Source organism: Schistocerca gregaria, chromosome 4, assembly GCF_023897955.1.
Source record: "Schistocerca gregaria isolate iqSchGreg1 chromosome 4, iqSchGreg1.2, whole genome shotgun sequence".
In the NCBI taxonomy this organism is placed as follows: Eukaryota; Metazoa; Arthropoda; class Insecta; order Orthoptera; family Acrididae; genus Schistocerca; species Schistocerca gregaria.
This window is the reverse complement of record NC_064923.1, coordinates 375,382,185-375,409,661: the sequence shown is the minus strand read 5'-3', so window position 1 is coordinate 375,409,661 and position 27,477 is coordinate 375,382,185. Positions and strand designations below refer to the sequence as shown.

The 27,477-nt window shown below is 41.8% G+C and overlaps 1 protein-coding gene across 2 annotated transcripts in view; it reads left to right on the top strand.

The window, feature by feature from the left end:
* The window catches only part of LOC126266694 (neural cell adhesion molecule 2), a 571,136-nt gene that overhangs the window by 180,927 nt on the left and 362,732 nt on the right, over positions 1 to 27,477 (top strand). For both annotated transcript variants that reach the window (XM_049971131.1, XM_049971132.1), the window contains exon 3: positions 27,033 to 27,143. In XM_049971131.1, the coding sequence (XP_049827088.1) occupies positions 27,033 to 27,143 (111 nt within the window). The remainder of the gene's footprint in view (positions 1 to 27,032; positions 27,144 to 27,477) is intronic.

Genomic DNA, 27,477 nt, shown 5'->3' with positions numbered 1-27,477 from the left:
GAAAGAAAGACAAAATAGATCTGACACGAGGCCCAGGGCGCTACAAACAACATGTCAGACAACTCACAGGAATTTGGCGAAACCGACCCAAGCGACAATACATTGGTTGTTGATGAAACCTTCCTTGATGAAATGGCTCTAAACACTAAGGGACTTAACATCTGAGGTCATCAGTCCCCTAGACTTAGAACTACTTAAACCTAAGGACATCACACACATCCATGACCGAGGCAAGATTCGAACCTGCGACCGTAGCAGCAGCGCGGTTCCGGACTGAAGTGACTAGATCTGCTCGGCCACTCCGGCCGGCCCTTCCTTGATCAAATCGCCTAATACATAAGCTGTGATGGTTCATTGTACACCGAGTCAAGTAAAACTTGCATACTGTAGTAGAAATGAAATGGCTAGTTAGCAAGGTGCTTGGGGTGTGGTAGAAAAGGACCGTCATTAGCATCATAAATAAAAAAACAAAGATATGCCACATACTTACACTAAAACTATAAATTCCATCTGATGCCCGGTTCACTTCGTTTCATAATCATTCAGGATAATCTTCATCCCATGCCAAAACAAACAGTGAAATATAATAACATAGTATTTTAGAGGTTGGGCAACCGTAGCCAAAGTAGCACAGGGTGAATATAATCATCTACAAAGGCTATTAAAACACGGTTATCAAACCGTCACGACCGGTTTCGCATCAGTAGAAATTAATCTTCGGATAATAAGTTCATTTCTCTTACAGTAACGGTGCGTCAAAGTGAGTGCTACGAGCCAATTCCCACTGTTCGTCGGCAAGGTTAAACCAATAGCCCGCTAAGGGCATGTGAACAGTACTGGTTACGCCGACGCCGTGAGCACTTCTATGACGTCTAAGTCACGGCCCGTTGCGTTCTCAATCGGTTTGATCGTAGACAACCACTCTTAGCGCGCTATTGATTTAATCTTGACTATCAACGTTGGGAGTTGGCTCGTACCCATCACTTAGCCGCGTCATAACTTTCAAATAAGGACACTTATCCCTGAGGATGCATGTCCACTGACGCGAAACCGGTAGTTGCTTTTTACAACTGAAAACAGAGTGTTGCTAAAAACTGCTAACTTTAAACAAACTGCAACTTTTAGTTAAAGCTTATTCTTCAGGTAACACAATGTTATATAAATAAGGACAAATGTCAGTAGTCCTTCAGTAGCCTGGAAGTAAGCCATTTATATTCGTAAAGCCAAGATAACATCAAAAGTCGAGAGTCTGTTATTGGAATTCGTAGCTGGTCGTCTTGTAGAGGTGTAGATAATTAAACTAAATATGCTGTTTCCTAAATTTCGAAAACTTGATTCGCTTTGATTTCTTTTCGCCCATCGACATAGTAAATTTTCTCACAATCGAAAACATATTTTCAAATTCAATTTGAAACGCTTTTAATTGAAGATTGTCGGGTAGTTTCAGAATAGTGGATTATGAAAGCACTGGTATTTCTGGCAGCCCTCCTCTATTAGTTGATACGTTATTGCTTTCTGTAGCTGTCACAATGAACATTGTGTATGAAACAGATACACCGCCTGAACCTGTTTTACGTCCCTTGCTGAATGCAAACCCGCTGACGGTATTCGCCAATGAGAATTTTCCAGCCAGTGTGCGAAATTCGTCCTTTTTCCTCTTCTCCCGCGTTCCACTTCCGTCAGCGCTGGCGACTTGTTGCAATAAAATTAGTGACGTTTATTGTCCCTAATAAATGTCTGGTTTGAATGACGTCCGTTTTGTCACACAATATAAATGTGTGCTGCTGAGTTCTCTCATTTTTATACAAAGCGGGACGTTCTGTCTACCTCGAGTGCCTCTGCCTTGACTTTTTTCCAACTCTGATGCAATCATACGCTGGAACTGTTTCCACTTTGTCTCTCTGAATACTGTAGTCTAACTCTGAAGTTGTGTAATACTTTCTGGTTACAAAGGGGAGATTACCCCAAAGTTAACAGTATGATACATTATCGGTGTTTGTTGCAGTCAGTCTTGTGAGTTACTATTTTCTCGGTTTCGTGTCATTTCAAGTACAACATGTCGCGGCGTTTGTTATCTTTGCTTCTTCAGAGATTTCATGGTACATCTACTACTTCATAACATTATTATACTTTTCAATACAAACAGGTACTCACCTCTGGGTCTCACTGTTCTGCTTTCGTTGGGAAGTGCATTTCATTTCTTAGTGTTTCACTTTAAAAGTTGAGCAGGGAAACATTATAAGTGTGCTGTTATCTTGAACTAAAAGTGGTAAAACCGGCTCTCCGCACGTGACTGCCTGAGAAGTAGGCTTCAAATTGTTCAAATGGCTCTGAACACTATGAGACTTAAAATCTGAGGTCATAAATCCCCTAGAACTTAGAACTTCTTAAACCTAACTAATGTAAGGACATCACACACATCCATGCCCGAGGCAGGATTCGAATCTGCGACCGTAGCGGTCGCACGGTTCCAGACTGAAGCGCCTAGAACCGCAGGGCCACTCCGGCCGGCCTGAGAAGTAGGATGATGAAAGTTCACCCGTAAGCTGTACTGAGCTGTCCAACGTAAGCAGGACAGTATTCCTTATAAAAAGTGTACTCCCTTTTAATATTTGGTGCTGTAATTCTTTTCTTTTGAGGAATACATGAGATCTATATTTGTAACCAGGAGCAAAGCACGGCGAAAAACCAGAGGTCAGTGACGAGTAAAGAAGAAGCAAAACTAACTGCTATCAGTGAAGCAATGAATATGTAAGAGAAATGTATTTTGTGCAGGTGGGCCTCACAGCTTGCCAAAGTTTCAAAAATATATTTCGTAAGCAAAAAGGACTATTGATAAAACTTATTTAACTTCATTCAGCATTTGTTTTGGTTTATCTGATCATCTTCATGTATCGTAAAATTACGCTACCCAATTTGACCACGTTCTTACTGGCTGGTCGAATGAAATTCAGGACACTTTGCGTCTTTTCCGTGAGTAGTAAAGTACACAGTGCTGCCAATAGCAAACTGTATTGACATAGTTGACTGATTTTCGCTTACAGTCACTCAACAGTAATCTTTTCCTGCGCATTGCACTTTATCTGCACATATACTCATGTATGGAGAATGCATTATACACTGTAAAGTGGATCCTGTTTATTAGTGTACGAAATTGATAATTATTTAAGTACATGGGACACATCCTAATATCGGTTCACTTCGTTTCGTAATCATACGAATGTACCCAGGATAAATTCCATCCCATGTCAAAACAGACAGTGAAATGTAATAACATATTATTTTAGAGATCGGGCAACTGCAGCCAAAGTCGCACATGGTGAATATAATCTTCTACAATGTCTATTAAAGTACGCTTATCAAAACGTCACGATCGGTTTCGCATCAATATAAATGAATCTTCGGGTAATGGCGCGGCAAAGTGAATATTACGAGCCAATTCCAACCGTTCGTCGTCAAGATTAAGCCAATAGCCTGCTAAAAGATATAAACAGTACTGTTTAGGCCGACGTCGTGAGCTCTTCTATGAAGTGTAAGTAATGGCGAGTTGCGTTCCCAGTCGGTTTGATTAGCGCGGTATTGATTTAATCTTTACTATGAACGGTGGGAATTGGCTAGTAGCACAGCGTAGTGCAGAAACTCAAGGTGGCATTAACTCAACAAGTGTTCAGAAGTTGCCTACAGAAATATTGAGCCATGCTGCCCCTATAGCCGTCCATAATTGTGAAAGTGAGTCGGTGCAGGATTTCGTGCGCGAATTGACATTTGCAATATGCCCCATATGTGTTCGACGGGAGTCATGTCGGGAGATCTGAATGGCCAAATCGTTCACTCTGTGTGTCCAGAGTGATTTACGAGCCGATCGGGAATAATCGCGGCGCGGTGTCAGTTTCATCGCGGTTTGGGAGTTTGAAGCCCAGGAAAAGCTGCTAATAGCCTCCAGGTAGCTGAACAAAGTATTTCCAGTCAATTATCGCTTCAACCGGACCAGAGTATCCAGTCAATTCCATGTTAATATAGCCCACACCATTATGTAGCCTCCACCAGCCTTACATAGGGCCTTATTGACGATTTTGATCCATGGCTTCTAAGGGTCTGCCCACATTCCAACCCTACCATCAGCTCTTACCATCTGAAATTGGGCCTCATCTGACCAGGCCACGGTTTTCAAGAAGTCTCCTGTACAACCGATATGGCACGAGCCCAGGAGGGCGGAACGGGCGATGTCGAGATATCAGCAAAAGCACACCCGTCGGTCGTCTGCTGCCGAAGCCCATTAACGCCAAATTTAGCTGCACTGTCCTAACGGATACGTTTGTCGTATGTCACACGTTGATTTCTGCTGTTATTTCGAGCAGAGTTCCTTGTCCGTTAGCACTGAGAACCCTACGCAAGAGCCACCGCTCACAGTCATTAAGCGAAGGCTGTCTGCTACTGCGTTGTCTGTGATGAGAGCTAACGCCGAAATTTGGTATTCTCGGTTCTCTCCTAATATTGTGGATCTCGGAATAATGAATTTCATAACGATTTCCAAAATTGGATGCCACGTGCGTCTAGCTCCAACTACCATTCCGCGTTCAAAATCTGTTAATTCCCGTCGAGAACTGTTTCGCTTGAATCACCCGAGTACAAATAACAGCCCCAACAAAGCACTGCCTATTGTGAGCGATACTATCGCCATCTGTGCATAAGCATATCACTGTCCCACGACGTGCTAAATCGGCGTATTTAACAACTGACATAGGTTGTTTCTCATATCATTTCATTTGCATCCACAATTAGGACTTCGCGACGTAGGCTGTTGTGAAAATACTTAACAGACCAGGAGGTCATCGAACTGAAACTGGTTGTAAATAAATGAAGTATGAATGCTTTTCAACTAAATCTTGTACTGAACTGGAGGAAATATAAGCTTTCAAAATTTTATGATTATGCAAAATACATAATTTCCTTCTCTTACACTTAAAATATAATAATAAAATTTTCGAAAAATAGGAAGTTGCACCAATTACCTGTCTTCTCTGGGCTCTCACATGCTGATGTAAAATAGTTTGCATTTTAATTTTCACTTAAATTATTTTCTCGTGAGTTTTATTCTTTCAGGTAATTATGTTATTGACTTATGCGTACTCTTCGTCGACATTTTCCTCTCTTAACCTGTCTCGAGAATCACACACAGGTAACTGTGCGCCTACGGTCCACGAATGGTTCTTAGGTGATATTTAAAGATCCAGTATTGCAAAGACAAATTGTCGATAAATTCCTGTGTGTCAATGCTCTCTAGTTTTGTTAGAGAAAAAGGTGAAGTGTCCAACGAGACAAATACATTGTGTTTAGCTTCAGGGAAAAATTTCCAATCTGGTGGCAGAACCTGATCACAAAACCCAGTCGCCGTGTACCTTATATACGGCGGTTATCGTGTTAATGGAGAGCTTTTTCTTGCCAATTTCCAAACACTAATCGTTTCCTTGCCTGGATATATTTGTTTTATGCTGCGATATACACTACACTCTTCGTATAAGGCAGAGGGAGTCAGTTTGATTGTATATTTCATAGCAAGATCTTGGTGGGTTTCGCTGGTGACATCTAACCACGTAGCTCCAATATTAAAGGGTAGAATATTTGCCTGGATATTTCTTCAAACTTATAAACAATTTGCGTGACTTTGTTTGCTTGCCATAGGCTATTTCATAGTGCTTTGGATTAATTACTAGTAGTGTCTTGCTGGTAATTGGTTCGGTCTATACTCTTCTAATTAGGTTACTTCTGTGTCGTAGTTGTGGACGTATCTGTAAATTTCGCATTCGGGATCAATATACACTGGAGGCCTTATATCTTTGGGTGGAATCATTTGAAATGTTTGGAAGACCTTTTTTTCATTTCCCTTAGACATATTGCATATTTATTTAGAAATAGAGTTATGCATCAGCCTTTGATACATGGGGTTTCTGTGCTGAGAAAAGGAAATGTGAACAAACTATACCTCCATGTATACTACTCCGTAACTGATAATATTTGCCTCGCGTTTTTTTATAGTATAGGTAGGTCTGCATCTATGTGATTGAGCTGGGACAATATATAAGCACTAATGTAATAAGCCATTTGTGGTTTCGCTCCTTAACGTCGTTTTGATTGATTGCTCCTTCTTCTACCAGTTGAGTTCTAATATGTGTTTGGAATTCGTCATGATGATCACGCACAAACGGTGTATTTTTCAACAGTACGCAACTGTTGGTGCGGCCGATTTAGACAACTGAGTCCCTTCTCGATACAAACTGATTGATCCATGCTGATTCTGGTTCCACTGGATCCTTCTGGTGCAACGTTTCTATTATTCGTGACACAAAGCCGCTGATATCGTTCAGTAACATCGTAAGATTTTCAGGAGCGAAGGAAAAGGCAGGTCACAAAGGGCGTGCATCACACACCTGAATACTATTGTTTCATCGCAACGTAGAATAGAAAACAATCGTTTTCCAAGGTGTTATCTTAGCTACGACAAAAATTTCCATTAAGGGACAGGACAAACGGTGTAAAACGAGTAAAGAGCTACATATATGAAACACAGAAATGGCGCGGTTAAGAATTTTCGCTTAATTAGAGCCTGAATTTTAATGCTGCTCGTAATTTAAGATCCCTACAGTGAACGAATTATACTCCGCTCTTGCCTTTGAGTTTGCCATAAAAAAAGAGCCATAAGCCGGCAGAGCGGTTTCACAACCGTCGCCTATTATCCACCGTCGCTCTTTCTTCCTTTGCGTACGAGTAAGTGGCTTTTTGCCACTCAGCAACGTGTTTAATTGATTCATTTATTTCAATTTAGGTCTTTGGTTTTCTCCTCTGGGAAGTAACGCACGCGGGACTTACAGCGTATCTTTTTTTTGTTCTCGCGGCCCTCCGTGGCTCTGGGCCGCCATTAACGCACCAGCGACTGTGTAAGCGCTGCAAGAAGCTCCGCAGGGAACGTGCAGCGTGGCAGAAGGGCGTATAACAGCCTCCATTCTCTGGCTGCGAAACTGTGGCAGAACGAGCAGCAGACGAAACCCCCAAAAAGCCCTTCGCTTACATCCACACACATGTAAGAAAGACTCACATTGAAATATTTATTTATTTGTTTCTTATTTAGCCGGACCAGGTTAGGTCCTTACAGCTCTTTCTTTCGTCTGACCAGGACCAGCATAGGCCTATACAAGAAAATCAGGTAACAGTCACAGTAATTATGATTTGCATTGCTTATAAAAAATTACATAGCTCATTACAACAATAATTTGGAATATTAATAAAAATAATAACTGGCACTAATAACAATAATAATAATAATAATAATAACAAAAGCTACACTAATAATGACGGAAAATATGGAGGAATTAAGAATTACATTAAGTAGCTGTTGCATAACAGACTCAATAATAATTATAATAATAATAATAGCAAAAGTAACACTAACAATAATAACAAAATAATGGGGGTATGAAAATATTGATTAGTTTAGCAATCTTGAGGCATTGTTTGGTATTTGAACAACTGGACGGAATAATGAAAGAGCAGAAACTGAAATGAAAGTGTCGATGATTGTTAGGGAAGGAGGACAAGGGAGAGAATAGCGGTGAGGGAGGGAGGATTGGTGAGAGTGACCTGAAAGAAGAGATAGCTATTGTCATAGAAGGTAGGCCATTAGCAGGCTTTTGAAGTTTGAAGGATTTTAATTTTTCTAATTTTTTTGAGGAAAACTGTTCCGAAGTCGAGTTCCTGCTCCATAAAATGAGTTAGTGAACATGGCAGTGTTACGCTGTGCTGCAAAGAGATTTTACTTTGTTGAGAACGAGTACTTCTGCTGTGTTGTTCAGATAGTAGCGTGAGGGTTGAAGTTAAATAGGAAGGAGTAAAATGATTGCGAAGGCGATACAGTAAACACTGTACGTGATAATCTATATGCTTATCGGCACTTGGCCGCGATAACTGTTCACAGACAAGAGTAATATGGTCGCAAAGCCTACATCACAAGTATTACCGAAGAATTCATTGACCACATTGTTTTCACTTGCTTTTAAATGACTAAATATAGCTTACCACATCATCCCATACTATCACAATCCAATCATTCACTTTTCAATCACATGGTTATCATCTTCATTACCAGTCAACGAGCTCTTGAACATTAACTGTTGTGTAAGGGCCTCCTCTTTAATTCTCAACAAATACTTAAGCCTGTTTTCGAATGGCGATCTCAAGTTGATTCCACATGTCTAGATTTAGAAAAGGCTTTTGTTCTGATACAGTCTGTTTCTAATCAAATTACGTGCCCATGAGGTCTCGTCTCTGTGAAGTGACTTTACTGCAAGAAAGGTCGTAGTTCGAAGTAATTGACTGAATGTAATCTAATGACATCGAAGAGATATTTGCCGATCCTCAAGGAAATCTTACAGGCACAGATTTAGGAGAAAATTTGAGAAACCCTCTAGATTGCTCGCAGATAATACTGTCGTTCACTGTCTAGTAATTTCGTCAGAAAATGAATTGCAAAATGATTCAGACACCGCATCTGTTCGGGACCAAAAGTAGCAATTGACTCTAAACAATAAAAAAGTGTAAGGCTCACTCATGAATACTAAGAAATACCGATAATTTAGGTTACTCGATAAATAACACAAATTTAAAGGTTTCACATTTATGTAAACACAATTACAAACAAATTAAATTGAAATCATCACACAGAAAATGTTGTGAGGAAGGTGAACCAAAGATCGCGTTTTATTTGCAGAACACTTCGAAGGTTCAACCAATCTGCCAGAGAGACTACCAGAACACATTTGCCTCTCTTGTTAGGGAGCATTGTTGCGCAGTATGGGATCGTTACCAGATAGAACCGACGGAAGGCATCGGAAGAAATAAAAATAAAATAAAAATAAAGAAAGCTGCTCTCTTTGTATCAACGCGAAAGAGAAGAGAGAATGTCACGAGTATGATCAGCGAGTTGGGGTTGCAATCATTGCAAGATATTATCGAAGAATCCCAATCGTCGACACTCTCCTCCGAATGTAAAAGTATTTTTTGCACATAGCCATCTAAGACAAGTGCCCATCGTAACAATTCCCTTGAAAATAATTAGGTGTTGTTTCATGTATTATTCTGGAGTTTAACGCGGAGAAATAGCCTGAAAGAACTCTTTGCCAAACGCTTAAATTTAAATATTTTGTGAATGAAAACTCCTGGATCAGTTAATATATTTCCTTATTATGCCGTTTTGGCCACTGCTATCAACAGTTTAATGTAGAAATTGCAAAACAAGGTTCAGAGTTAATAAACAAAATCCTATGCCTAAGCTGGGCGTCAACTCAACTCAAGTATAAGTTTTTAATATTGATACTGAGACTTATTTTACAAGTTCTTAGTTTTTACTGTTGATAGCAGTAGACGAAACGACGCAACGAATAAATATATTAAGCGATCTAATATGATTTACTAAAAAAAATATTTATAATTATTGCGGGCGCAAACAGGAAATTCATTTCCTTTATTAAGAACGTAAGTGTGAATTACAGAGTAAACACATACATGTAGATGTAGATAAATCTGATCCAATCATCTTTAATTAGTTTGTCTAACCTATCTAACCTCTTAGAAACGGATAAACAACTTCCTCAGTCCATGTATCATACATTCGCATGGCAATATGAGCCACACACCATTTCATTCTGATGTCAGTCATAATTATCTTTTTGACTCGAGGCTACTCCTTATTTTGTTTTTTATTACTTCTCGTAGCTGCCAATACAACTGTATACGTGGTTCACTGGGCAACCGTCGTTTCTGAAAGGTGTCTCAGACTGTCATTAGCCAAAATCTAATATATAGAGCGAATTCAAACCTTCCGTTCAAGAATCGTAAATACTGGACATTGAATATTCCACGTCATTTTTTACTTTCCTATTTATTTGTTTTGCTGACCACCCAGTCTTTGTTTTCACTGCCCTAAATACAAAACTTCATTAATTATCTCTCTGACTTCCTTTCTGTGTGTTATGATGCATTAATTTAGTCTTATTATAATTTATACTTAGAAAATAAGAAATACGTTCCATGCTTAGGGGCAGAGCGCAGCTTCAGGTTAGTGAAGGATGCACGAAGACCTTGGCTATTTCTGTTTCGAAGGATTCGTACTAACATTTCCCTTCACTCTTAAGAGAACGACGTAAATGTAAATATAGATAACTGGATGGGAATTTTAAATGCAGTCCTCCTTTGCTCGGTCATCTTTCTTCTCAGACATACTTTCAAACTTATTCTATAAGTAATTCCAGTGATTGTCGAAATGCTACACAACACAAATCAATGAAGGATGTGGTTGATCCTAAGCAAATTGACGTGACAGCTGAGCATAAACGTGTTCTTTCCCCGAGCGCTGGGCGAGTTCATCCATCATTTGACTGCTGCTTGTCGACCTGCGCGCCTCGAACATTCTTGTTGTTAGATAATGATGTTTGGTTTGTCGGGTGCTCAACTGCGCTGTTATCAGCGCCCGTACAAAGTCCCTATTGTTGCGCATTTAATTTTTTCACAGTTCAATCTAGCCACTGTCACAGATGATGATGAAATGTTGAGGACAACACAAACACCCAGTCAACGGGCAGAGATAATCCTCAACCTGGCCGGGAATCGAACCCGGGACCTCGTGACCCAGAGGCAGCAACGACAACCACTAGACCACGAGCTGCGGACATTATTGTCGTTATGCCTTTACTACACGGAATTGTATCGCGGTGTCCGTACTTCGTAGCTCTAGGAAAGATTCTTCATGATCAGGTATCCTTCTTAAAATTTTGCCAGACGACACAAATAGGAAATCAAAAATCTCATTACAAACTACTTGAGAGGACTAGAGAAATCTCTAGCTGGTCCAATAACGCAATAAGGAAATTCTACATCTACATCTACATGGATACTCTGCAATTCACATTTAAGTGCTTGGCAGAGGGTTCATCGAACCACAATCATACTATCTCCCTACCATTCCACTCCCAAACAGCGCGCGGGAAAAACGAACACCTAAACCTTTCTGTTCGAGCTTTGATTTCTCTTATTTTATTTTGGTGATCATTCCTGCCTACGTAGTTTGGGCTCAACAAAATATTTTGGCATTCGGAAGAGAAAGTTGGTGACTGAAAGTTCGTAAATAGATCCCGCCGCGACGAAAAAAGTCTTTGCTTTAATGACTTCCATCCCAACTCGCGTATCATATCTGCTACACTCTCTCCCCTATTACGTGATAATACAAAACGAGCTGCCCTTTTCTGCACACTTTCGATGTTCTCCGTCAATCCCACCTGATAAGGATCCCACACTGCGCAGCAATATTCTAACAGAGGACGAACGAGTGTAGTGTAAGCTGTCTCTTTATTGGACTTGTTGCATCTTCTAAGTGTCCTGCCAACGAAACGCAACCTTTTTTCTGTAAGCAGGTTGGTTTTATTCGAGATTACAATACATCATACTATTCCCCACTCCTTTAGCTGCAGAATCCTATTTTTCCACATAATCTTCGTTCAGTGCGACGACCTTACGCTACCTTGTTGGAAGGACGTGTATGTCCGGTTGATAAGACCTACCGGTCGACATGAGAACCAGAATCGTGCTGCATGAGTAACCTCCCCATCGTCCACATACTGCTCCCTGTGCAATTCATCCTTCAGTGGGCAGAAGACATGGAAGTCAGAAGGAAAGAGATCCGAGCTATGGGGTCAATGATAAAGAACAATCGAATGAAGTTTTGTAAGCTCAATTTCTTGATGAACTGCCAATATTTTTTTGTGTGATTAAGGATTCATCTGCATAATATTTTTACGTGGACATTAAGATTCAGTATAATTTCATATTTTTTACATTTAGTTTTCTTCTGGAGGTTTAAGCAAGTGCCTACTAAAGTGTACTAATGTTATAAATAATATCGTAGATATACATTCCAGCTTAGCAGAAACACTGTTTACAGCCGAAAACCTAATTTAGCGGATCTTCTAACACACTGACTATCGGAAGTACTCATCTCTGTCAGTTTTTGCCAGATGATGGCTTTTAAGTAAAATATCAGACAACCTGAACAAACTAAAGATCGTAGAATAATCTAGGTTTCTCTTTGTAATTCTTAACTAGAATAAAATTTATTAGAATAAAATAAAAGATTCGGAAAATGTTGTTTCGCCGTAACGTGACTGATTGTATCATTTGAATATGACGATGGGTGAGGTTGCTAATTTTTTGTATTCCATTATAAGATAGCAGGCTACTTGTTTAGTTGAGCAGATTTACGGTGAATTCTTTGCACTCTACCTGCCCAGCTCTATGTCATCCACTCATAGTTCAAAGTAGTTTCTGGTCGTTTGCGAATGAAGAGCAAGCGAGTAATACCTTTTAGAAGGAGTTCGTGAACCTCTTGGTGAATCTCCACGCCTTTCTGGTACAAATAACACAGATAGGTTAGGAATATTTATATTTACACAAGTAAAGTTTTCCGAAATTATGAGGAACACATTCCTAAATTTAGAATAGTAGAATCCGTGGGGTATTAATGCAGTTACATACACTAATTATTGGGGATCGAAAAGGTGTCCTTGGTGCTGTTACAGATTGAGTGTATGAAAAATGAAAATAGACGTTACTCCTATCTTTATTGGATATAGCTGGTATAAATCCGTTTCCAATTTTAATGGAAAACTCTCGGACGGCATTCCGTATATATTGCATTCGTGTGTTTGAGATGGGGAGGGAGGTGTTGGTGTTTATGTCCAGATGCCCCTGGTTTGTTAGAGATACAGCACAGTGAGGGAGGACGGTAAGGAAGAAACCGTACAATCAGCATTCTAAGGCGACCCAGTGAGACTGTACAAAACTGTTGGAGGTGACTGGCCAATAGTTTTGTATCTGACATGTGTCCTGCATCCACGACTTGATGAGCTCAGTGGTTACTGATCAAATGTTTGAGTGCAGCGAAACTAGGCTACATGTAAATTAGACAAAGAAATTTTGTACGAATTGTCAGTGCCAAACGAAGAGCGGAAACTGACAAAGGGGGTATCAAACGAACTATCGTGAGGTGTAGTTTTGTAAGAAAACGTCTAACCGCTTGAAAGTACTCAGAATTATTAACAAAAATTTGATTAGTAATTTGAAGGAAAATTGAAATCTTTCGCAAATAGCTGCGGACGAGCTAGGCGAACGAAAGGTCAAGAAGTTCACCTCTTCAATGCCTAGCTACACTCCGTATGAAAATTTATCTGATATTTTACAGCCCAAACGGCTTCCTTCAATTCAATTACAAAATTCAGTGCATTTTGATGAAAGGAAACGCTAGGAAACTAAATTATGTGTCAAAAAGATCATGCTTTCGGAACAAAACTTGTAAATAGAATAACAACTTGAAAAAAACGGCCACACGTCCTGCGACATATATTATCCGAAAGTAAGAAATAAAGTAAATTAGACAAACATTAGCGCCCGTCACGGAGGCTCCTCGAAGTCATTTAAAGCAAATGAAATCCGGATTGAGAATTTGAATTTCAGTGTTTAATCTTATAATGTTAAATGGTACTGGATGACATTTTTCTGGTGGATTATGCGGACCGCACAGTCTGCTATTGTGTGGTATTGACTTATTTCTGTCATGCACGCCCGAAGGTGTAAGAAGGTACTAACATTTTCTCACTATAAAAATTTTTCGATAGAGAAACCCTCAAATATGAGGAAAGGAAATGGGCATCTTCAGTCTGCACCTCATTTCCCGCGAACGATTTCGGGCAACCTTCAAAGGCGCTTCAAATGTATCTCCAATATATTCGGTTACTTACTTTTAGACAAATTATAACAAAAGTATTTGACTTTCTTTCATTTTTTAATTACTCTGTGACTGATGTTTTAATAAACTTAGTATCATATTTTCATCAACATGAGCATGGTATACATAGGTCTTCATTGGTCTTCGATGACATGAAATCGTGGTATCGCTGAGCATGTCTGTTATTTGAATAAAATGTTTTATTCAGTAGTATTGGCCAACTTCAATCACATGGCCATTATCAAGTGACCTCGTAAATATTATAAAAGGCACTTACTAGGAGATATGATAATAGTCTTGTGACTGAAGTTAGTCACTACTTATAAGTAAAACATGTTATTCGCGCAACGGATATTCTCAGTGAAACCACAATGTCTTTTAATCAGTGGTATATTTCTGTATAAAATATACATGGTGTTTAAAATACGATGCAACAGACATTTAGGCGTGATAGATCACGTCATAGGGAATAATTTCTTCGCGCGACGCCAGACATTGTTTTAATGAATTCGCGTGCACTGCGACGACGAGATTTCACCGGACCAGCAGTATCTACTGACGAGATGTGCTCCATCTGTATACTCCGTAACCCCATGAACTGATAGAGCGATTTTCAACAAGAAAACCTTACGAATCAGTATCTCTAAGAGGTGGAATACATAAAGGATTTCCGGAAAGTAAAGAACGATAGGGTAAGGACGATTAGTCGCGAAATGGAAACCACAGTGAAGGTCCCATGAAGCGAGCACATACGTGTTGGGCAGTGTTTCTAGTATCCCCGTAAATAGCGTTAACAGCGTTATGTCCAACTTTGCAGTTCTGAGCGCAGAGTGAACGTGTGAAGATGCATAGGAAACAGTACCTCGCGCCAAGCATGAGTCCCTGCCGAGAGTTCTCCTGATTTAATGCAGTCCTACACAAGTGTCACACAGGTCTTTCTTCCTAAGAGTTCTCGGCCGCACAGTGCAGGATCAATGAGAACGCTCCTGCAGCGTTTTCGATGGGGTGTCTTTCCTCCCTGCTCAGATGAAACGCTAGCTATGAAGACAACATTTTGGCACAGACACCGAGCTGCAGTCCAGCGTAGGAAACTGTCGGAAAGCACAGGATTACTGGAAAGTTGGTACAAGTCCGCGACAAGTGTCTGCGCCAGAGCGGCGACTGTGTAGACAGGCAAATAGAAGATGTAACAAACTGTTGCAAATACACTACTGGCCATTAAAATTGCTACATCAAGAAGAAATACAAATCATAAACGCGTATTCATTCGACAAATATATTATACTTGAACTGACATGGCATTTGGGTGCATAGATCCTGAGAAATCAGTGCCCTGAACAGCAAACTCTGGCCGTAATAATGGCCTTGGTACGGCTGGGCATTGAGTCAAACAGACCTTGGATGGCGTGTCCAGGTAAAACTGCCCATGCAGTTTCAACACGATACCACAGTTCATCAAGAGTAGTTCAAATGGTTCAAATGGCTCTGAGCACTATGGGACTTACACCTGTGGTCGTCAGTCCCCTAGAACTTAGAACTATTTAAACCTAACTAACCTAAGGACATCATACACATCCATGCCCGAGGCAGGATTCGAACCTGGGACCGTAGCAGTCGCACGGTTCTTGACTGCGCGCCTAGAACCGCGAGACCACCGCGGCCGGCCCATCAAGAGTAGTGACTGGCGTATTGCGACGAGCCATTTGTTTGGCCACCATTTTCAATAGGTGAGAGATCTGGAGAACGTGCTGGCCAGGGCAGCAGACGAAAATTTTCTGTATGAAAGGCTCGTATAGGAGCTGCAGCATGCGGTTGTGCGTTATACTACTGAAGTGTAGGGATTCACAGGGATCGAATGAGCCACGGGTCGTAACACATCTGAAATGTAACGTCCACCGTTCAAAGTGCCGTCAATGCGAACAAGAAGTGGCCGAGACGTGTAACCGATGGCACCCAGTACCATCACCCTGGGGGATACGCCAGTATGGCGATGACGAATACACGCTTCCAATGTGCGTTCACCGCGATGTCGCCAAACACGGATGCGACCATCATGACGCTGTAACCAAAACCTGGATTCATCCGAAAAAATGACGTTTTGCCATTCGTGCACCCAGGTTCGTCGTTGAGTACACCATCTCAGGCACTCCTGTCCGTCTTGCAGCGTCAAGGCTAACTGCAGCCATGGTTTCCGAGCTGATAGTCCATGCTGCTACAAACGTCATCGAACTGTTCGTGGAGATGGTTGTTGCCTTGCGAACGTCACCATCTGTTAACTCAGGGATCGAGACGTGGCTGCACGATTCGTTACATCCATGCGGATGAGATGCCTGTAATCTCGACTGCTAGTGACACGAGGCCGTTGGGATCCAGCACGGCGTTCCGTTAATACCTTCTGAACCCATCGATTCCATATTCTGCTAACAGTCATTGGATCTCGACCAACGCGAGCAGCAATGTCGCGATAGGCTACAACCCGACCTTTAACAAAGTACGCGTTTGCCCTCCTTACACGATGCATCACAATAACGCTTCACCAGGCAACGCCGGTCAACTGCTGTTTGTGTATGAGAAATCGGTTTGAAACTTTCCTCATGTCAGCACGTTGTTGTCGCCACTAGCGCCAACCTTGTGTGAATGGTCTGAAAAGCTAATAATTGGCATATCACAGCATCTTTTTCCTGTAGGTTAAATCTCGCGTCTGTAGCACATCATCTTCGTGGTGTAGCAGTTTTAATGGCCAGTAGAGCAAAATGGCTAAGCAGGGATGGCTAGAGGACAAATGTAAGGATGTAGAGGCTTATCTCACGAGGGGTAAGATAGATACAGCCTACAGGAAAATTAAAGAGACATTTGGATATAAGAGAACCACTTGTATGAACATCAAGAGCTCAGATGGAAACCCAGTTCTAAGCAAAGAAGGGAAAGCAGAAAGGTGGAAGGAGTATATAGAGGGTCTATACAAGGGTGATGTACTTGATGACAATATTATGGAAATGGAAGAGGATGTAGATGAAGATGAATTGGGAGATGCGATATTGCGTGAAGAGTTTGACAAAGCACTGAAATACCTGAGTCGAAAGAAGGCGCCCGGGGTAGACAACATTCCATTAGAACTACTGTAACCTTGGGAGAGCCGGTCCTGGCAAAACTGTACCATCTGGTGAGCAAGATGTATGAGACAGGCGAAATACCCTCAGACTTCAAGAAGAATATAATAATCCCAATCCCAAAGAAAGCAGGTGTTGACAGATGTGAAAATTACCGAACTATCAGTTTAATAAGTCACACCTGCAAAATACTAACACGAATTCTTTACAGACGAATGGAAAAACTAGTAGAAGCCGACCTCGGGCAAGATCAGTTAGGATTCCGTAGAACTACTGGAACACGTGAGGCAATACTGACCTTACTACTTATCTTAGAGGAAAGGTTAAGGAAAGGCAAACCTACGTTCCTAGCATTTGTAGACTTAGAGAAAGCTTTTGACTGGAATTCTCTCTTTCAAATTCTAAAAGGTGGCATGGGTAAAATACAGGGAGTGAAAAGCTATTTACAATTTGTACAGAAACCAAATGGCAGTTATAAGAGTCGAGGGACATGAAAGGGAAGCAGTGGTTGGGAAGGGAGTGAGACAGGGTTGTAGCCTCTCCCCGATGTTATTAAATCTGTATATTGAGCAAGCGGTAAAGGAAACAAAAGAAAAGTTCGGAGTAGGTATTAAAATCCATGGAGAAGAAACAAAAACTTTGAGGTTCGCCGATGACATTGTAATTCTGTCAGAGACAGCAAAGGACTTGGAAGAGCAGTGGAATGGAATGGACAGTCTCTTGAAAGGCGGATATAACATGAACATCTACAAAAGCAAAACGAGAATAATGGAATGTAGTCGAATTAAGTTGGGTGATGGTGAGGGAATTACATTAGGAAATGAGACACTTGAAGTAGTAAAGGAGTTTTGCTATTTGGGGAGCAAAATAACTGTTGATGGTCGAAGTAGAGAGGATGTAAAATGTAGACGGGCAATGGCAAGGAAAGCGTTTCTGAAGAAGAGAAATTTGTTAACATCGAGTATAGATTTAAGTGTCAGGAATTCATTTCTGAAAGTATTTGTATGGAGTGTAGCCATGTATGGAAGTGAAACATGGACGATAAATAGTTTGGGCCAGAAGAGAATAGAAGCTTTCGAAATGTGGAGTTACAGAAGAATGCTGAAGATTAGATGGGTAGATCACATATCTAATGAGGAGTTATTGAATAGAATTGGAGAGAAGAGGATTTTGTGGCACAACTTGACTAGAAGAAGGGATCGGTTGGTAGGACATGTTCTGAGGCATCAAGGGATCACCAATTTAGTATTGGAGGGCAGTGTGGAGTGCAAAAATCGTAGAGGGAGAGCAAAAGTTGAATACACTAAGCAAATTCAGAAGGATGTAGGTTGCAGTAGGTACTGGGAGATGAAGAAACTTGCACAGGATAGAGTAGCATGGAGAGCTGCATCAAACCAGTCTCTGGACTGAAGACCTCAACAACAACAACAGCGTAAAACATTTCTGATTTTCCCGATTAGAACATCGGCCTATCACCTACCATATGGGCAGATGACTGGCTTATTGGCAGCACACACTGGACACGAACACGATAGATTACATGTCTACTCAGTGCCATAATCAATGATGAAGGGTGCCTAAAGCTACAAGGAAATGTGGGCGATCGATTTACGTGTAACAAACGTTGTACCTCTAGACATTTGTCGCAAAGACTTTGAAAAAACGTGTTTTTTTTTAAATGATCCAGTCCATTGATATACAGTATATTAATTCTCTGAATGTTCTCTTTGTCAAATTGCTAAGTCTTGCAATCTTCTTTCTTCACACCCCAAAAAGGAAAAGTAGGAAGTCTCTTTCTAGACTGTACGACCTCCAAATTTTTCACTAAGTTCACTACGCTCATCAACTGGGTCGTAGAGCAAGCATTCCCATTTAAAGAAATTGAATAATTATTGCGTAAAATTCCAGACAGCACCCGAGCGCAGTGGTCTGAAACCGAAAGTAACCTTACTTATTTTGCAATATTTCAGCGCAGCGGTGGCATCCAATAACCTTCACTTTTCTGCTCCGTTCTTACGTCCTTTCGCCTTTTGTCTTCCTCTGAAATTGCGCAGCCGCGCGGAAGAGAGGCCGGTCTGCTCACGAGGTACGACTGATAGCCACTGGGCGGCGTAGAGGGGGCTGGGAGGCTCACAGGAGTCGCTGCTCGCCCGCCAAGGGCGAAACAGAAGCGCCAGAAGCCCCCTCACATCTCGCTGTGGAATGTGTCAGAGTGTACTGTGCAATTCTTTTTTATTATTTCTTTCCTTTGTTCTTCTCAGCTTTCCTTAGCCCTGTGGATGCGCTGTAGCTGTAAGGCGCACCGTTTCCTGGATAAAGAATGTCCGAAATTATATTTGACGGCATGGCGTTCTCTGTGTGGCAGGTACACCGGACCACGGAGCAGAGGAGCGAGGTTGGTGGTGGTGCACTAGAGGAGATGGGCGTATGCATAGGGGTCGAAACGAGAGAGTGAGGGAAATAGCTCGCGAGAGGAGATGGTGAAACCGGACGACCGTGTCTGGCGGAGCAGGGATGGAGGATGCGCGGAACGGCGCCGGCTGGAAGTGGAAATGCAAGATATCTTTCGGCGCGAAAGGGCCGGCTGCCATTCGCCTTGAGCCGTCGCCCCTGGAGGGGGCAGAGGTGGCCGGCGGTGGCCCCACCTACTGCGGGAGCGGCCGCCCTGGGGACCCCGGGGTAATCTGTGCTGCCGTCTCTCACCCCGCCTTAAAAAGCTATCGAGCAGTTAAATGGAGGATGAAAACGGCGCTTTATTAAAAACAAACTTTCCTCTCCGAGTGTAAAGGTTTATTTCGAAACTGGGCTGTAGCCCTCTGTCTCTCTGTCTCTCTCTCTCTCCCTCTCTCTCTTCCCGCGGAGCAGCGAGAATCCCACATCGCATCGCGCTCGTTGCGCGCTAAATTCTTTCATAAATAGGCTGCGCTTGCTCTTTGTTTCAGCTCGATGCCCCCTTTTATCCCTACCAGAATAAGAGAGAGAGAGAGAGAGAGAGAGAGAGAGAGAGAGAGAGAGTCTAGATCTCGGAGCGCGCGTGCTAGGGAAAACGGCGCTCAAAACAAGAAGTTGACTTATGAACAAAAAAGGTGTCCCCAGTTTAAATACTTGACTGTCCCTCGAGGGAGAAACGTCCTGTAGAGGGGATTAATTAATCCTCCCCGGTCGCTGCACAGCTACTCGAGAGGTCGGCGTGACAATAATAAAACAGTAGAGTTCTTCAGTGGGACTGACCTCTCACAGCACTCTCTACTCTTCGGGCTAAAGTACTTTCCCTGAAGAGTGGATTACGTACGAGAGGTTTTCAGAAAGCAAGAAACGATCGGTTGCGAAATGGGAACCTCAGTGAAAATCCGATGAAGCCTTGCACAGATGTATTGGGCAGTATCTCCAGTATGCTCGCAGATAGCGTCACGTCGTTCTCGCCAGCCGTGGTGGCAGAGCGGTTCTACGCGCTTCAGTCTGGAACGGCGTGACCGCTACGGTCGCCGGTTCGAATCCTGCCTCGGGAATGGATGTGTGTGATGTCCTTAGCTTAGTTGGGTTTAAGTAGTTCTAAGTTCTAGGGGACTGATGACTTCAGATGTTAAGTCGCATAGTGCTCTGAGCCAGTTTCAGTCACGTCGTTCTTTACAATTCTGAGCGCCTAGAAAATAGTATCTGCTGCCAAGTACGAGTGCCTGCAGTGGTATTTCACACAACCCAACATAAACTGACTGTCATGCAGCTCATTCTTCATGACAGTTCTCGGCCGCACACGGCAGGGACGATGAAGATACTCCTGCTGCGTTTTGGATAGGAAGGGTTTGATCAACAACCATAGCGCGAACTTGGTTCTCTCTGAGTTTCATCTCTGCTCACATGAACCGCTGACTTTCAAATCTGATATACGAACTTACAATTTTAATCGAAAATTCGGAGTCTATGCGAAGTATATGTACCTGCTGTATCTAACACTTCCGTCTTTGCGAGATAGATGGCGCTGTAATCGACAAACTACACAACTGACTTCCAAGACGGTGTTATCTCGACAAAAATGCGTTGTAACAAAAGGTAAAAAAAGACAGACGTGTTCATTCAATGCGACAAAAGCTTTTTGAGGTGTGTCCTCTCACCTCTCACTGACGGGCTGGGCGTTTGAGCTGTGTCCTCTAATCTGTCACCAGGGTGCTCGATTGTACGAATTACTTCACAGTAAGAGCTCAGAAATGTCACCGCTCAGCATGTTTGATATACGTGTTTAACGTTTGCTCCGATTGTTCTTAATCATTATCTGTTGAGAAATGCTACCACTTAATCTCATAATCAATGTGTGATATTGTCAAACGGATCTGTTTCTGATTATGACCATTGGCTTATACGCCTCCGACGTGGACGATCCTAACTCAAGTCTGTTCGTGGTGGCATCTGACTCAACCGTAGCCGGACTTAATCCTGTTCGTGGATAAAATTCTAATTGCTAGTATTTGGTCGGCAAGGGGGCGAGAGATTGTGGCATTCAGTTCCTGACCATCAGACTGCATCAGTGTACAGGGTTAACGTTTTAAGATTCCCCGCAGTTTGTCATGGACTGAGAACACTGTTGTTGATGAATCGTCGCTGGGTGAGGTTTCCGAGGTATTATTCGAGAGTAGTAAACTTAGTGTCGGAGCCGGGTTTCATGCTCTTCTTTTTTCATCATCAGACAATAAACATACAATTACTGCGCTACGGTCACCTCCACTCAACAGACGCTTCGTGAAGGAAAGGTCCCCTCATCTACGAAGGAAGAGAAACTTTTCCAAGTAGGCAGAGCCAAGCATATCGTATGACTTAGCTTTACCACTCAACATTTAGCCAAAACCACGTACAGGATTTCTGTCTCGATTTAGGGGACCTGGACGTGAAATGACGGAAATTTTCGAAAACAGTTTTTTGTCACCATCTGAAAGACAATTTTATCCCGTTTCAAAAAAATGTCTATTTTATCTAATTTTCAGTTGTTGATTTGGTCTTAAACGCTCATTGAATAAATGTCTGCAAACGAGCCACCCTCATTCGACAGGCAAGAAATATCAGAATAAACATTTCTTGCCTGTCACGGTCATGGAAACAATAAAGTCAATATACAGGACTTTGCAGATACAATTACTTAGCAAATATCTACATGGCCGTACACAAGACACTAATGAGATTTTCAACAGCTGCGTGTAGCAACGAGTACAAAAACAGCGTTTTTTGGATGGACAGTACCCGAAATGCCTGTGATGGATGCTGCCATCTGTTTCAATGATGGTGTAATCAGCAAGACAATACTAATGAACAAATTAGGCTTCCAGCCGGGAAATAATACGAAACTGTTCTGACTGCCATAGATCGTCAGCCACTAGTTGAAGTTGTAAGGGCACGGAGGCCACCACTAAAGAGTCCAGATTAAGGAAAAGGCTCCTGAAGAAGTCTGCAGAGGTTAAAGAAGCAGCTGGCCAGCAAGGTTATGCTGCTGGAATGTTCTGAAAGAGGCATACGGTGAGTCAAAAACACTACGAACACTCTGTCCTCATTTTCTCGAAACTACATTTTCAGAACATTAGGTAAATATAACTTCACAATGGTTTTATCCATGTTCACCAAATTTCTCATAAGTTAAGAATGGGATAGTATCTTTGTATTATGCCTAATACATCGCAGAAATGATCTATGTTTGTCAGCCTGTATATAATTTTAGAAGTATTTTTTAGACAAAGCAGTAATGTAGTATAATAAAGGTTTTCTATTTCCTCCGATATACTCGAAACTACATATCGAGAGGCATAATGTGTTCCTATGAAAGTTCACAGCAGTGTGCCACAGTTTCAATTCTATTTGACTGGTAATGTGCCAGAAAATAGTATCAGAATGGGAACGTGTATTATAAAAACATCTATTAGGCAAAATACTGTAATTCTTAAACTAAACAGATATTTCAATAAATTTCCTTTTACAGCCTGAGTTAATGTCATTCATTGTTGGTAAAAAAACCACAACTTCCTCCGCATAGTAGATCAAGAGTAATGTGCACTGAGAGCGAGGTATAAAAATGCAGCCCGTTCACGTCCAGGTCCCCTTAAGCGTAGAAAGTGCACTAGGTGCAAATACCACCTGCCTTTTGAAAGCGTACATCAGGTTTCTCATCGTATTATAGTGAATGGGGATTAGCCATTTGTCTCATTCGAAGGTTGCTGAACAGGCAAATATCCAACATATATTTATGAGGAGTAGGACCGCTTCTCGAATTCGCACGTATTATAAAAAATTGGTTATATATAAGGACACTGTCTGTGAAATGTGGTACAAATGGTTCAAATGGCTCTTAGCACTATGGGACTTAACTTCTAATGTCATCAGAACCCTAGAACGTAGAACTACTTAAACCTAACTAACCTAAGGACAGCACACACATCCATGCCCGAGGCAGGATTCGAACCTGCGACCGCAGCGGTCGCGCTGTTCCAGACTGTAGCGCCTAGAACCGCTCGGCCACCCCGGCCGGCAAATGTGGTACAAATTGAGTTAGTAGCGAAGAAGTAAAAAATTTAAACGACATCCATACTGCTGCAGATTTCAATGCTTATCAGTGTTTATGACGTCTCCTGAACTTCTGAACTATGTATCGTAGAATGATACAGTAGTATAGGTACTTTCAGTGGTGTATGTGAAAGCTGTATGCAAAGTGTGTGGAGAATATATTTAATAGTAAAGAAGTAATAAATTATAACCTAATGCCTGATGCGGTAGTTTTACGGCATGAACAGTGAAAATGTAGAAAGCGATAAGCTTTTTTATTTCATCGTTTCGTGGCGAGAAAAAGCTTCGTAAAGATTTGAAATTGGCTGCAAAGTTTGTTAGGAATCACAAAGTATTCTCATTCTTAAATACTGGATATATAAAGTATGGTTCTTCATGCATCACGGGCTACACTTATTTTTCCTGCTCTCCCCCACACCTCTGAGAGGCATGTGCTTCTTACCCCAACAGCGATTCTTTTCAGGCAGTAAGTGATACGTGCACGAAGCCTGACTGTAATCGATTGAGTCTTCGGTTGATGAACGAAGGGATCCTTTAGTGTAAACCAGAGATTTACGAACTCCGGTTATTTAATATTGGCTGCTAGTATGACTGCACACGAGGTAAGACGTCTTCCAACTTATGTTGGTCAAGAAGACGGAGGATGGTGCAATGGAACACCGAAACTGCGGAAATAAATTTACTGGAAAAGAGACGGCTGCAGGTGTTTGATATCGAACAGCCGAAGTCCTTGCAACCACCTGTTAAAAGGATGGACGTACAAAGAGAGGCTGAGTAGTCTCGTGCACTGCCGGCTACGCTATGACAACAATTGACACTAATTGTATGTAGCGGGCCTCTACAATATGCGCACGCAAGGGCATGATTGGCTAACGTTAGTGCTAATTAACTCAGAAACGACGCCATATATCCAATTCTCTTCTTAACAATTATTTCTTAGCACAACGTATCCTGCACCATGCTTATAGTCTTCCATTTTTTCAGACTGTTTATGACCATCCTGCATGGAGGGTGAGGCTGATAACGAAAACCTCATAAACTTCGCATAAGATTAAAAAACGGAAACATACTCGTCCATGTTCATTTGGAAAAAGGCTTATCCGACGATAAAAATGCTGACCCGTACCCACCTGAAGGGGGATGGGTTGGGGGTCAACTTTAGAATCTCAGAGAGGAATACTGGATTTTAATTGTACATTCTGGTTCTGCGGGGGAAAATACGTTCCTTTTGTACGTAGCACTTTTGGTGTTGCGGGACAGGTGGCGCTGCAGTCGACAAATAAAAGGATTCAGTTATAAAAGGGATTATATCGAGAAAAATTTGTTGTGTCAAAAACATGGAAACAGGTGTGTGGCTAATGACTTACTATTTAGTAGTTTTCTGCTTGTAGTTATTTTGAAATACTCATTATTTGGCTTGATCTCATTGTGTGCACATCGTCCATAATTTCTTAAATACGTTCATTCATAGCCCGAATGCGTTACTAGTTGCAATGTAGGCTTTTACGATAGGAAATAAATCTGAAATGATTTACATTTCTGGAGAATGTGGCAGAAATGTCGATAATGCTGTAAACCCTTACGCTCAACGTTTCCCAAACGGTATGCTATCACACGCTTCTTTTGTGGGGTTATTTGACAGTTATCTACGGTAGGAACTATACGAACACAGAAACGGAACCGTCGAAGAACAGTTGCTGGAGAGAATAATTTATCCGAAGTATATGCTGTGGTGAATCGTAAACCCTATAACAGAAGTCAGTAATTAACCTGTGAGCCGGGTTTTAATCATACTACTGTTTGCCGAATTCTGAAACGTAGAAAATGTCATCTGTTTGTAACTTCCCTCTATCAGGAACTTCATGGCAGTTAGTTACAAATACAGGAACATTTTGCCAGCGGTCCCTTCATAAAATACAGACAGACACCAGTTATTTTGCTCTGGTATTTTTCTGTAATGAATCGACCTTTACGAACCACGTTACGATTAATCGACAAAGCATGCATTGTTGGAACGTAGAAAACACTGCTTAGCGAAGCTGAACACCAGTGTATCGTTTGGTGTGGGGCAACTGGTGACTAACTCATCGATTCATTCATTGTCAATGGCACCTTAAGTGGTGATAAATGTCAAACATTCTTCGAGTATTGGTTGGAGACCTCCTCTTGGACATGCGACAAACAATATTTTTTCAACATGACTTTTATGAAGCACTTTTAAAAAATGGTTCAAATGGCTCTGAGCACTATGGGAATCAACATCTTAGGTCATAAGTCCCCTAGAAATTAGAACTACTTAAACCTAACTAACCTAAGGACATCACACACACCCATGCCCGAGGCAGGATTCGAGCCTGCGACCGTAGCAGCCCCGCGGTTCCGGACTGCAGCGCCAGAACCGCATGGCCACCGCGGCCGGCTGAAGCACATCATTGGAAATTTGTGCTAAGTTCCCATGGGACGAAACTGTTAAGGTCATCGGTACCTAGGCTTACACACTACTAAATCTAACTTAGATTAACTTACGCTAAGGACAACACACACATCCATGCCCGAGGGAGGATTCGAACCTCCGACGGGCGGAGCGGCGAAACACATCGTTCTGCAGAAGCAAAGAAAGTACTACAGTGCGTGTACAATCGACGATGGATCGGAAGGGGTGCTCCAGCATTTTGGCGTGCAAGATCTCACTTCGGCTGACTTTTATTTGCGGGGTTTGTGAAGTTTACAATGGTGTGACAACAACGCGCGATAATATAATTCAGCATATCACTAACGCATATTAGCAGATTACATCACTAACACTTCTGAGTTCTGTCGAATCATTCCATGTGTGTATAAATAAGTACATCGATGCTGCTTATAGGAAAACGCATCTTAGAATGCCTCAAGATTTTCTATCTTAGTTCTACTTTTTATCATGGTTATACATTAAGGGCTTGTAACTGAAACCAAGAGATGTCCGAATGCCTGTCCGTCTTGAATTAAATAATCACTTGATGATCTGTAGAGCGATTCGATGAATAAGGTAGTTCCAAGGTGTAAGGAATTTTGTCCACGTGGTGTTCAAAACTCCAAAGCTAGCGTAGCAGCATCGAGAGGAATTGCCGTTATTTGACAATTTTCTATAGATAGTTTATCCTTTTTTTCATGATCCAGCACACGCATCGTACATATACAGTTCAGGGAGAAAGCACTAATATAAAAAAAAATTAAATACTTGACAATAAAATATATGACAGTTGTTTAAGTTACATTTTATTTTTGACAACGCTTTTATTGCTGCACTGTGTCTGATGCTGTAAAAGCTGCTTTTCTGACTTAAGGTCTCGAGAGACGCCAGATATTTTTCAATAGCAAAAAGTTATAAAATGGATATATGTAATACGCTGCGACATTTGTGATATCCTTTTTGCGCAGCCGAATATTCTAAAGAAGCCTGCATCTGAAAAACGGCTAAAATATGTTTGTTTGCTCGCATCAAGTGCGGCTGTAATTTACACTGTTAATTGCCCCGCTGCAGAAAGCGGAAATTGCAGTGGAATTTTTTGTTCCAGTTCCGCCCCATGGGATCGTCATTTATGACGATAAGAGACGCGACCGCAGCCAGGTGAAGGAGGCGTACAACGAGGGCGCCGTCGTCAACCTCATCTGCGAAGTCTCTGGCGGTAAGCGCGCTCTCTCTCCCTTCCTCTCTCGCTATCTCCCTCTCTCTCTCTCTCTCTCTCTCTCTCTCTCTCTCTCTCTCTATGTTATATACTTGTCCAGCTCTCAGGCGAAACCTGAACTGGAGTGTATAAAGAAGAGTGAAAAAACTGGTGAAGACTGACCTCGGGGAGATAAATCTGGATTCCGGAGAAATGTAGGAATATGCGAGGCAATACTGACCATACGACTTCCCTTAGAAGACAGGTTAAGAAAAAGCAAACCTAAGTTTGTAGCATTTTTAGACTCAGAGACTTATTTTGACAATGCTGGCTGGAATACTCTCTTTGAAATTCT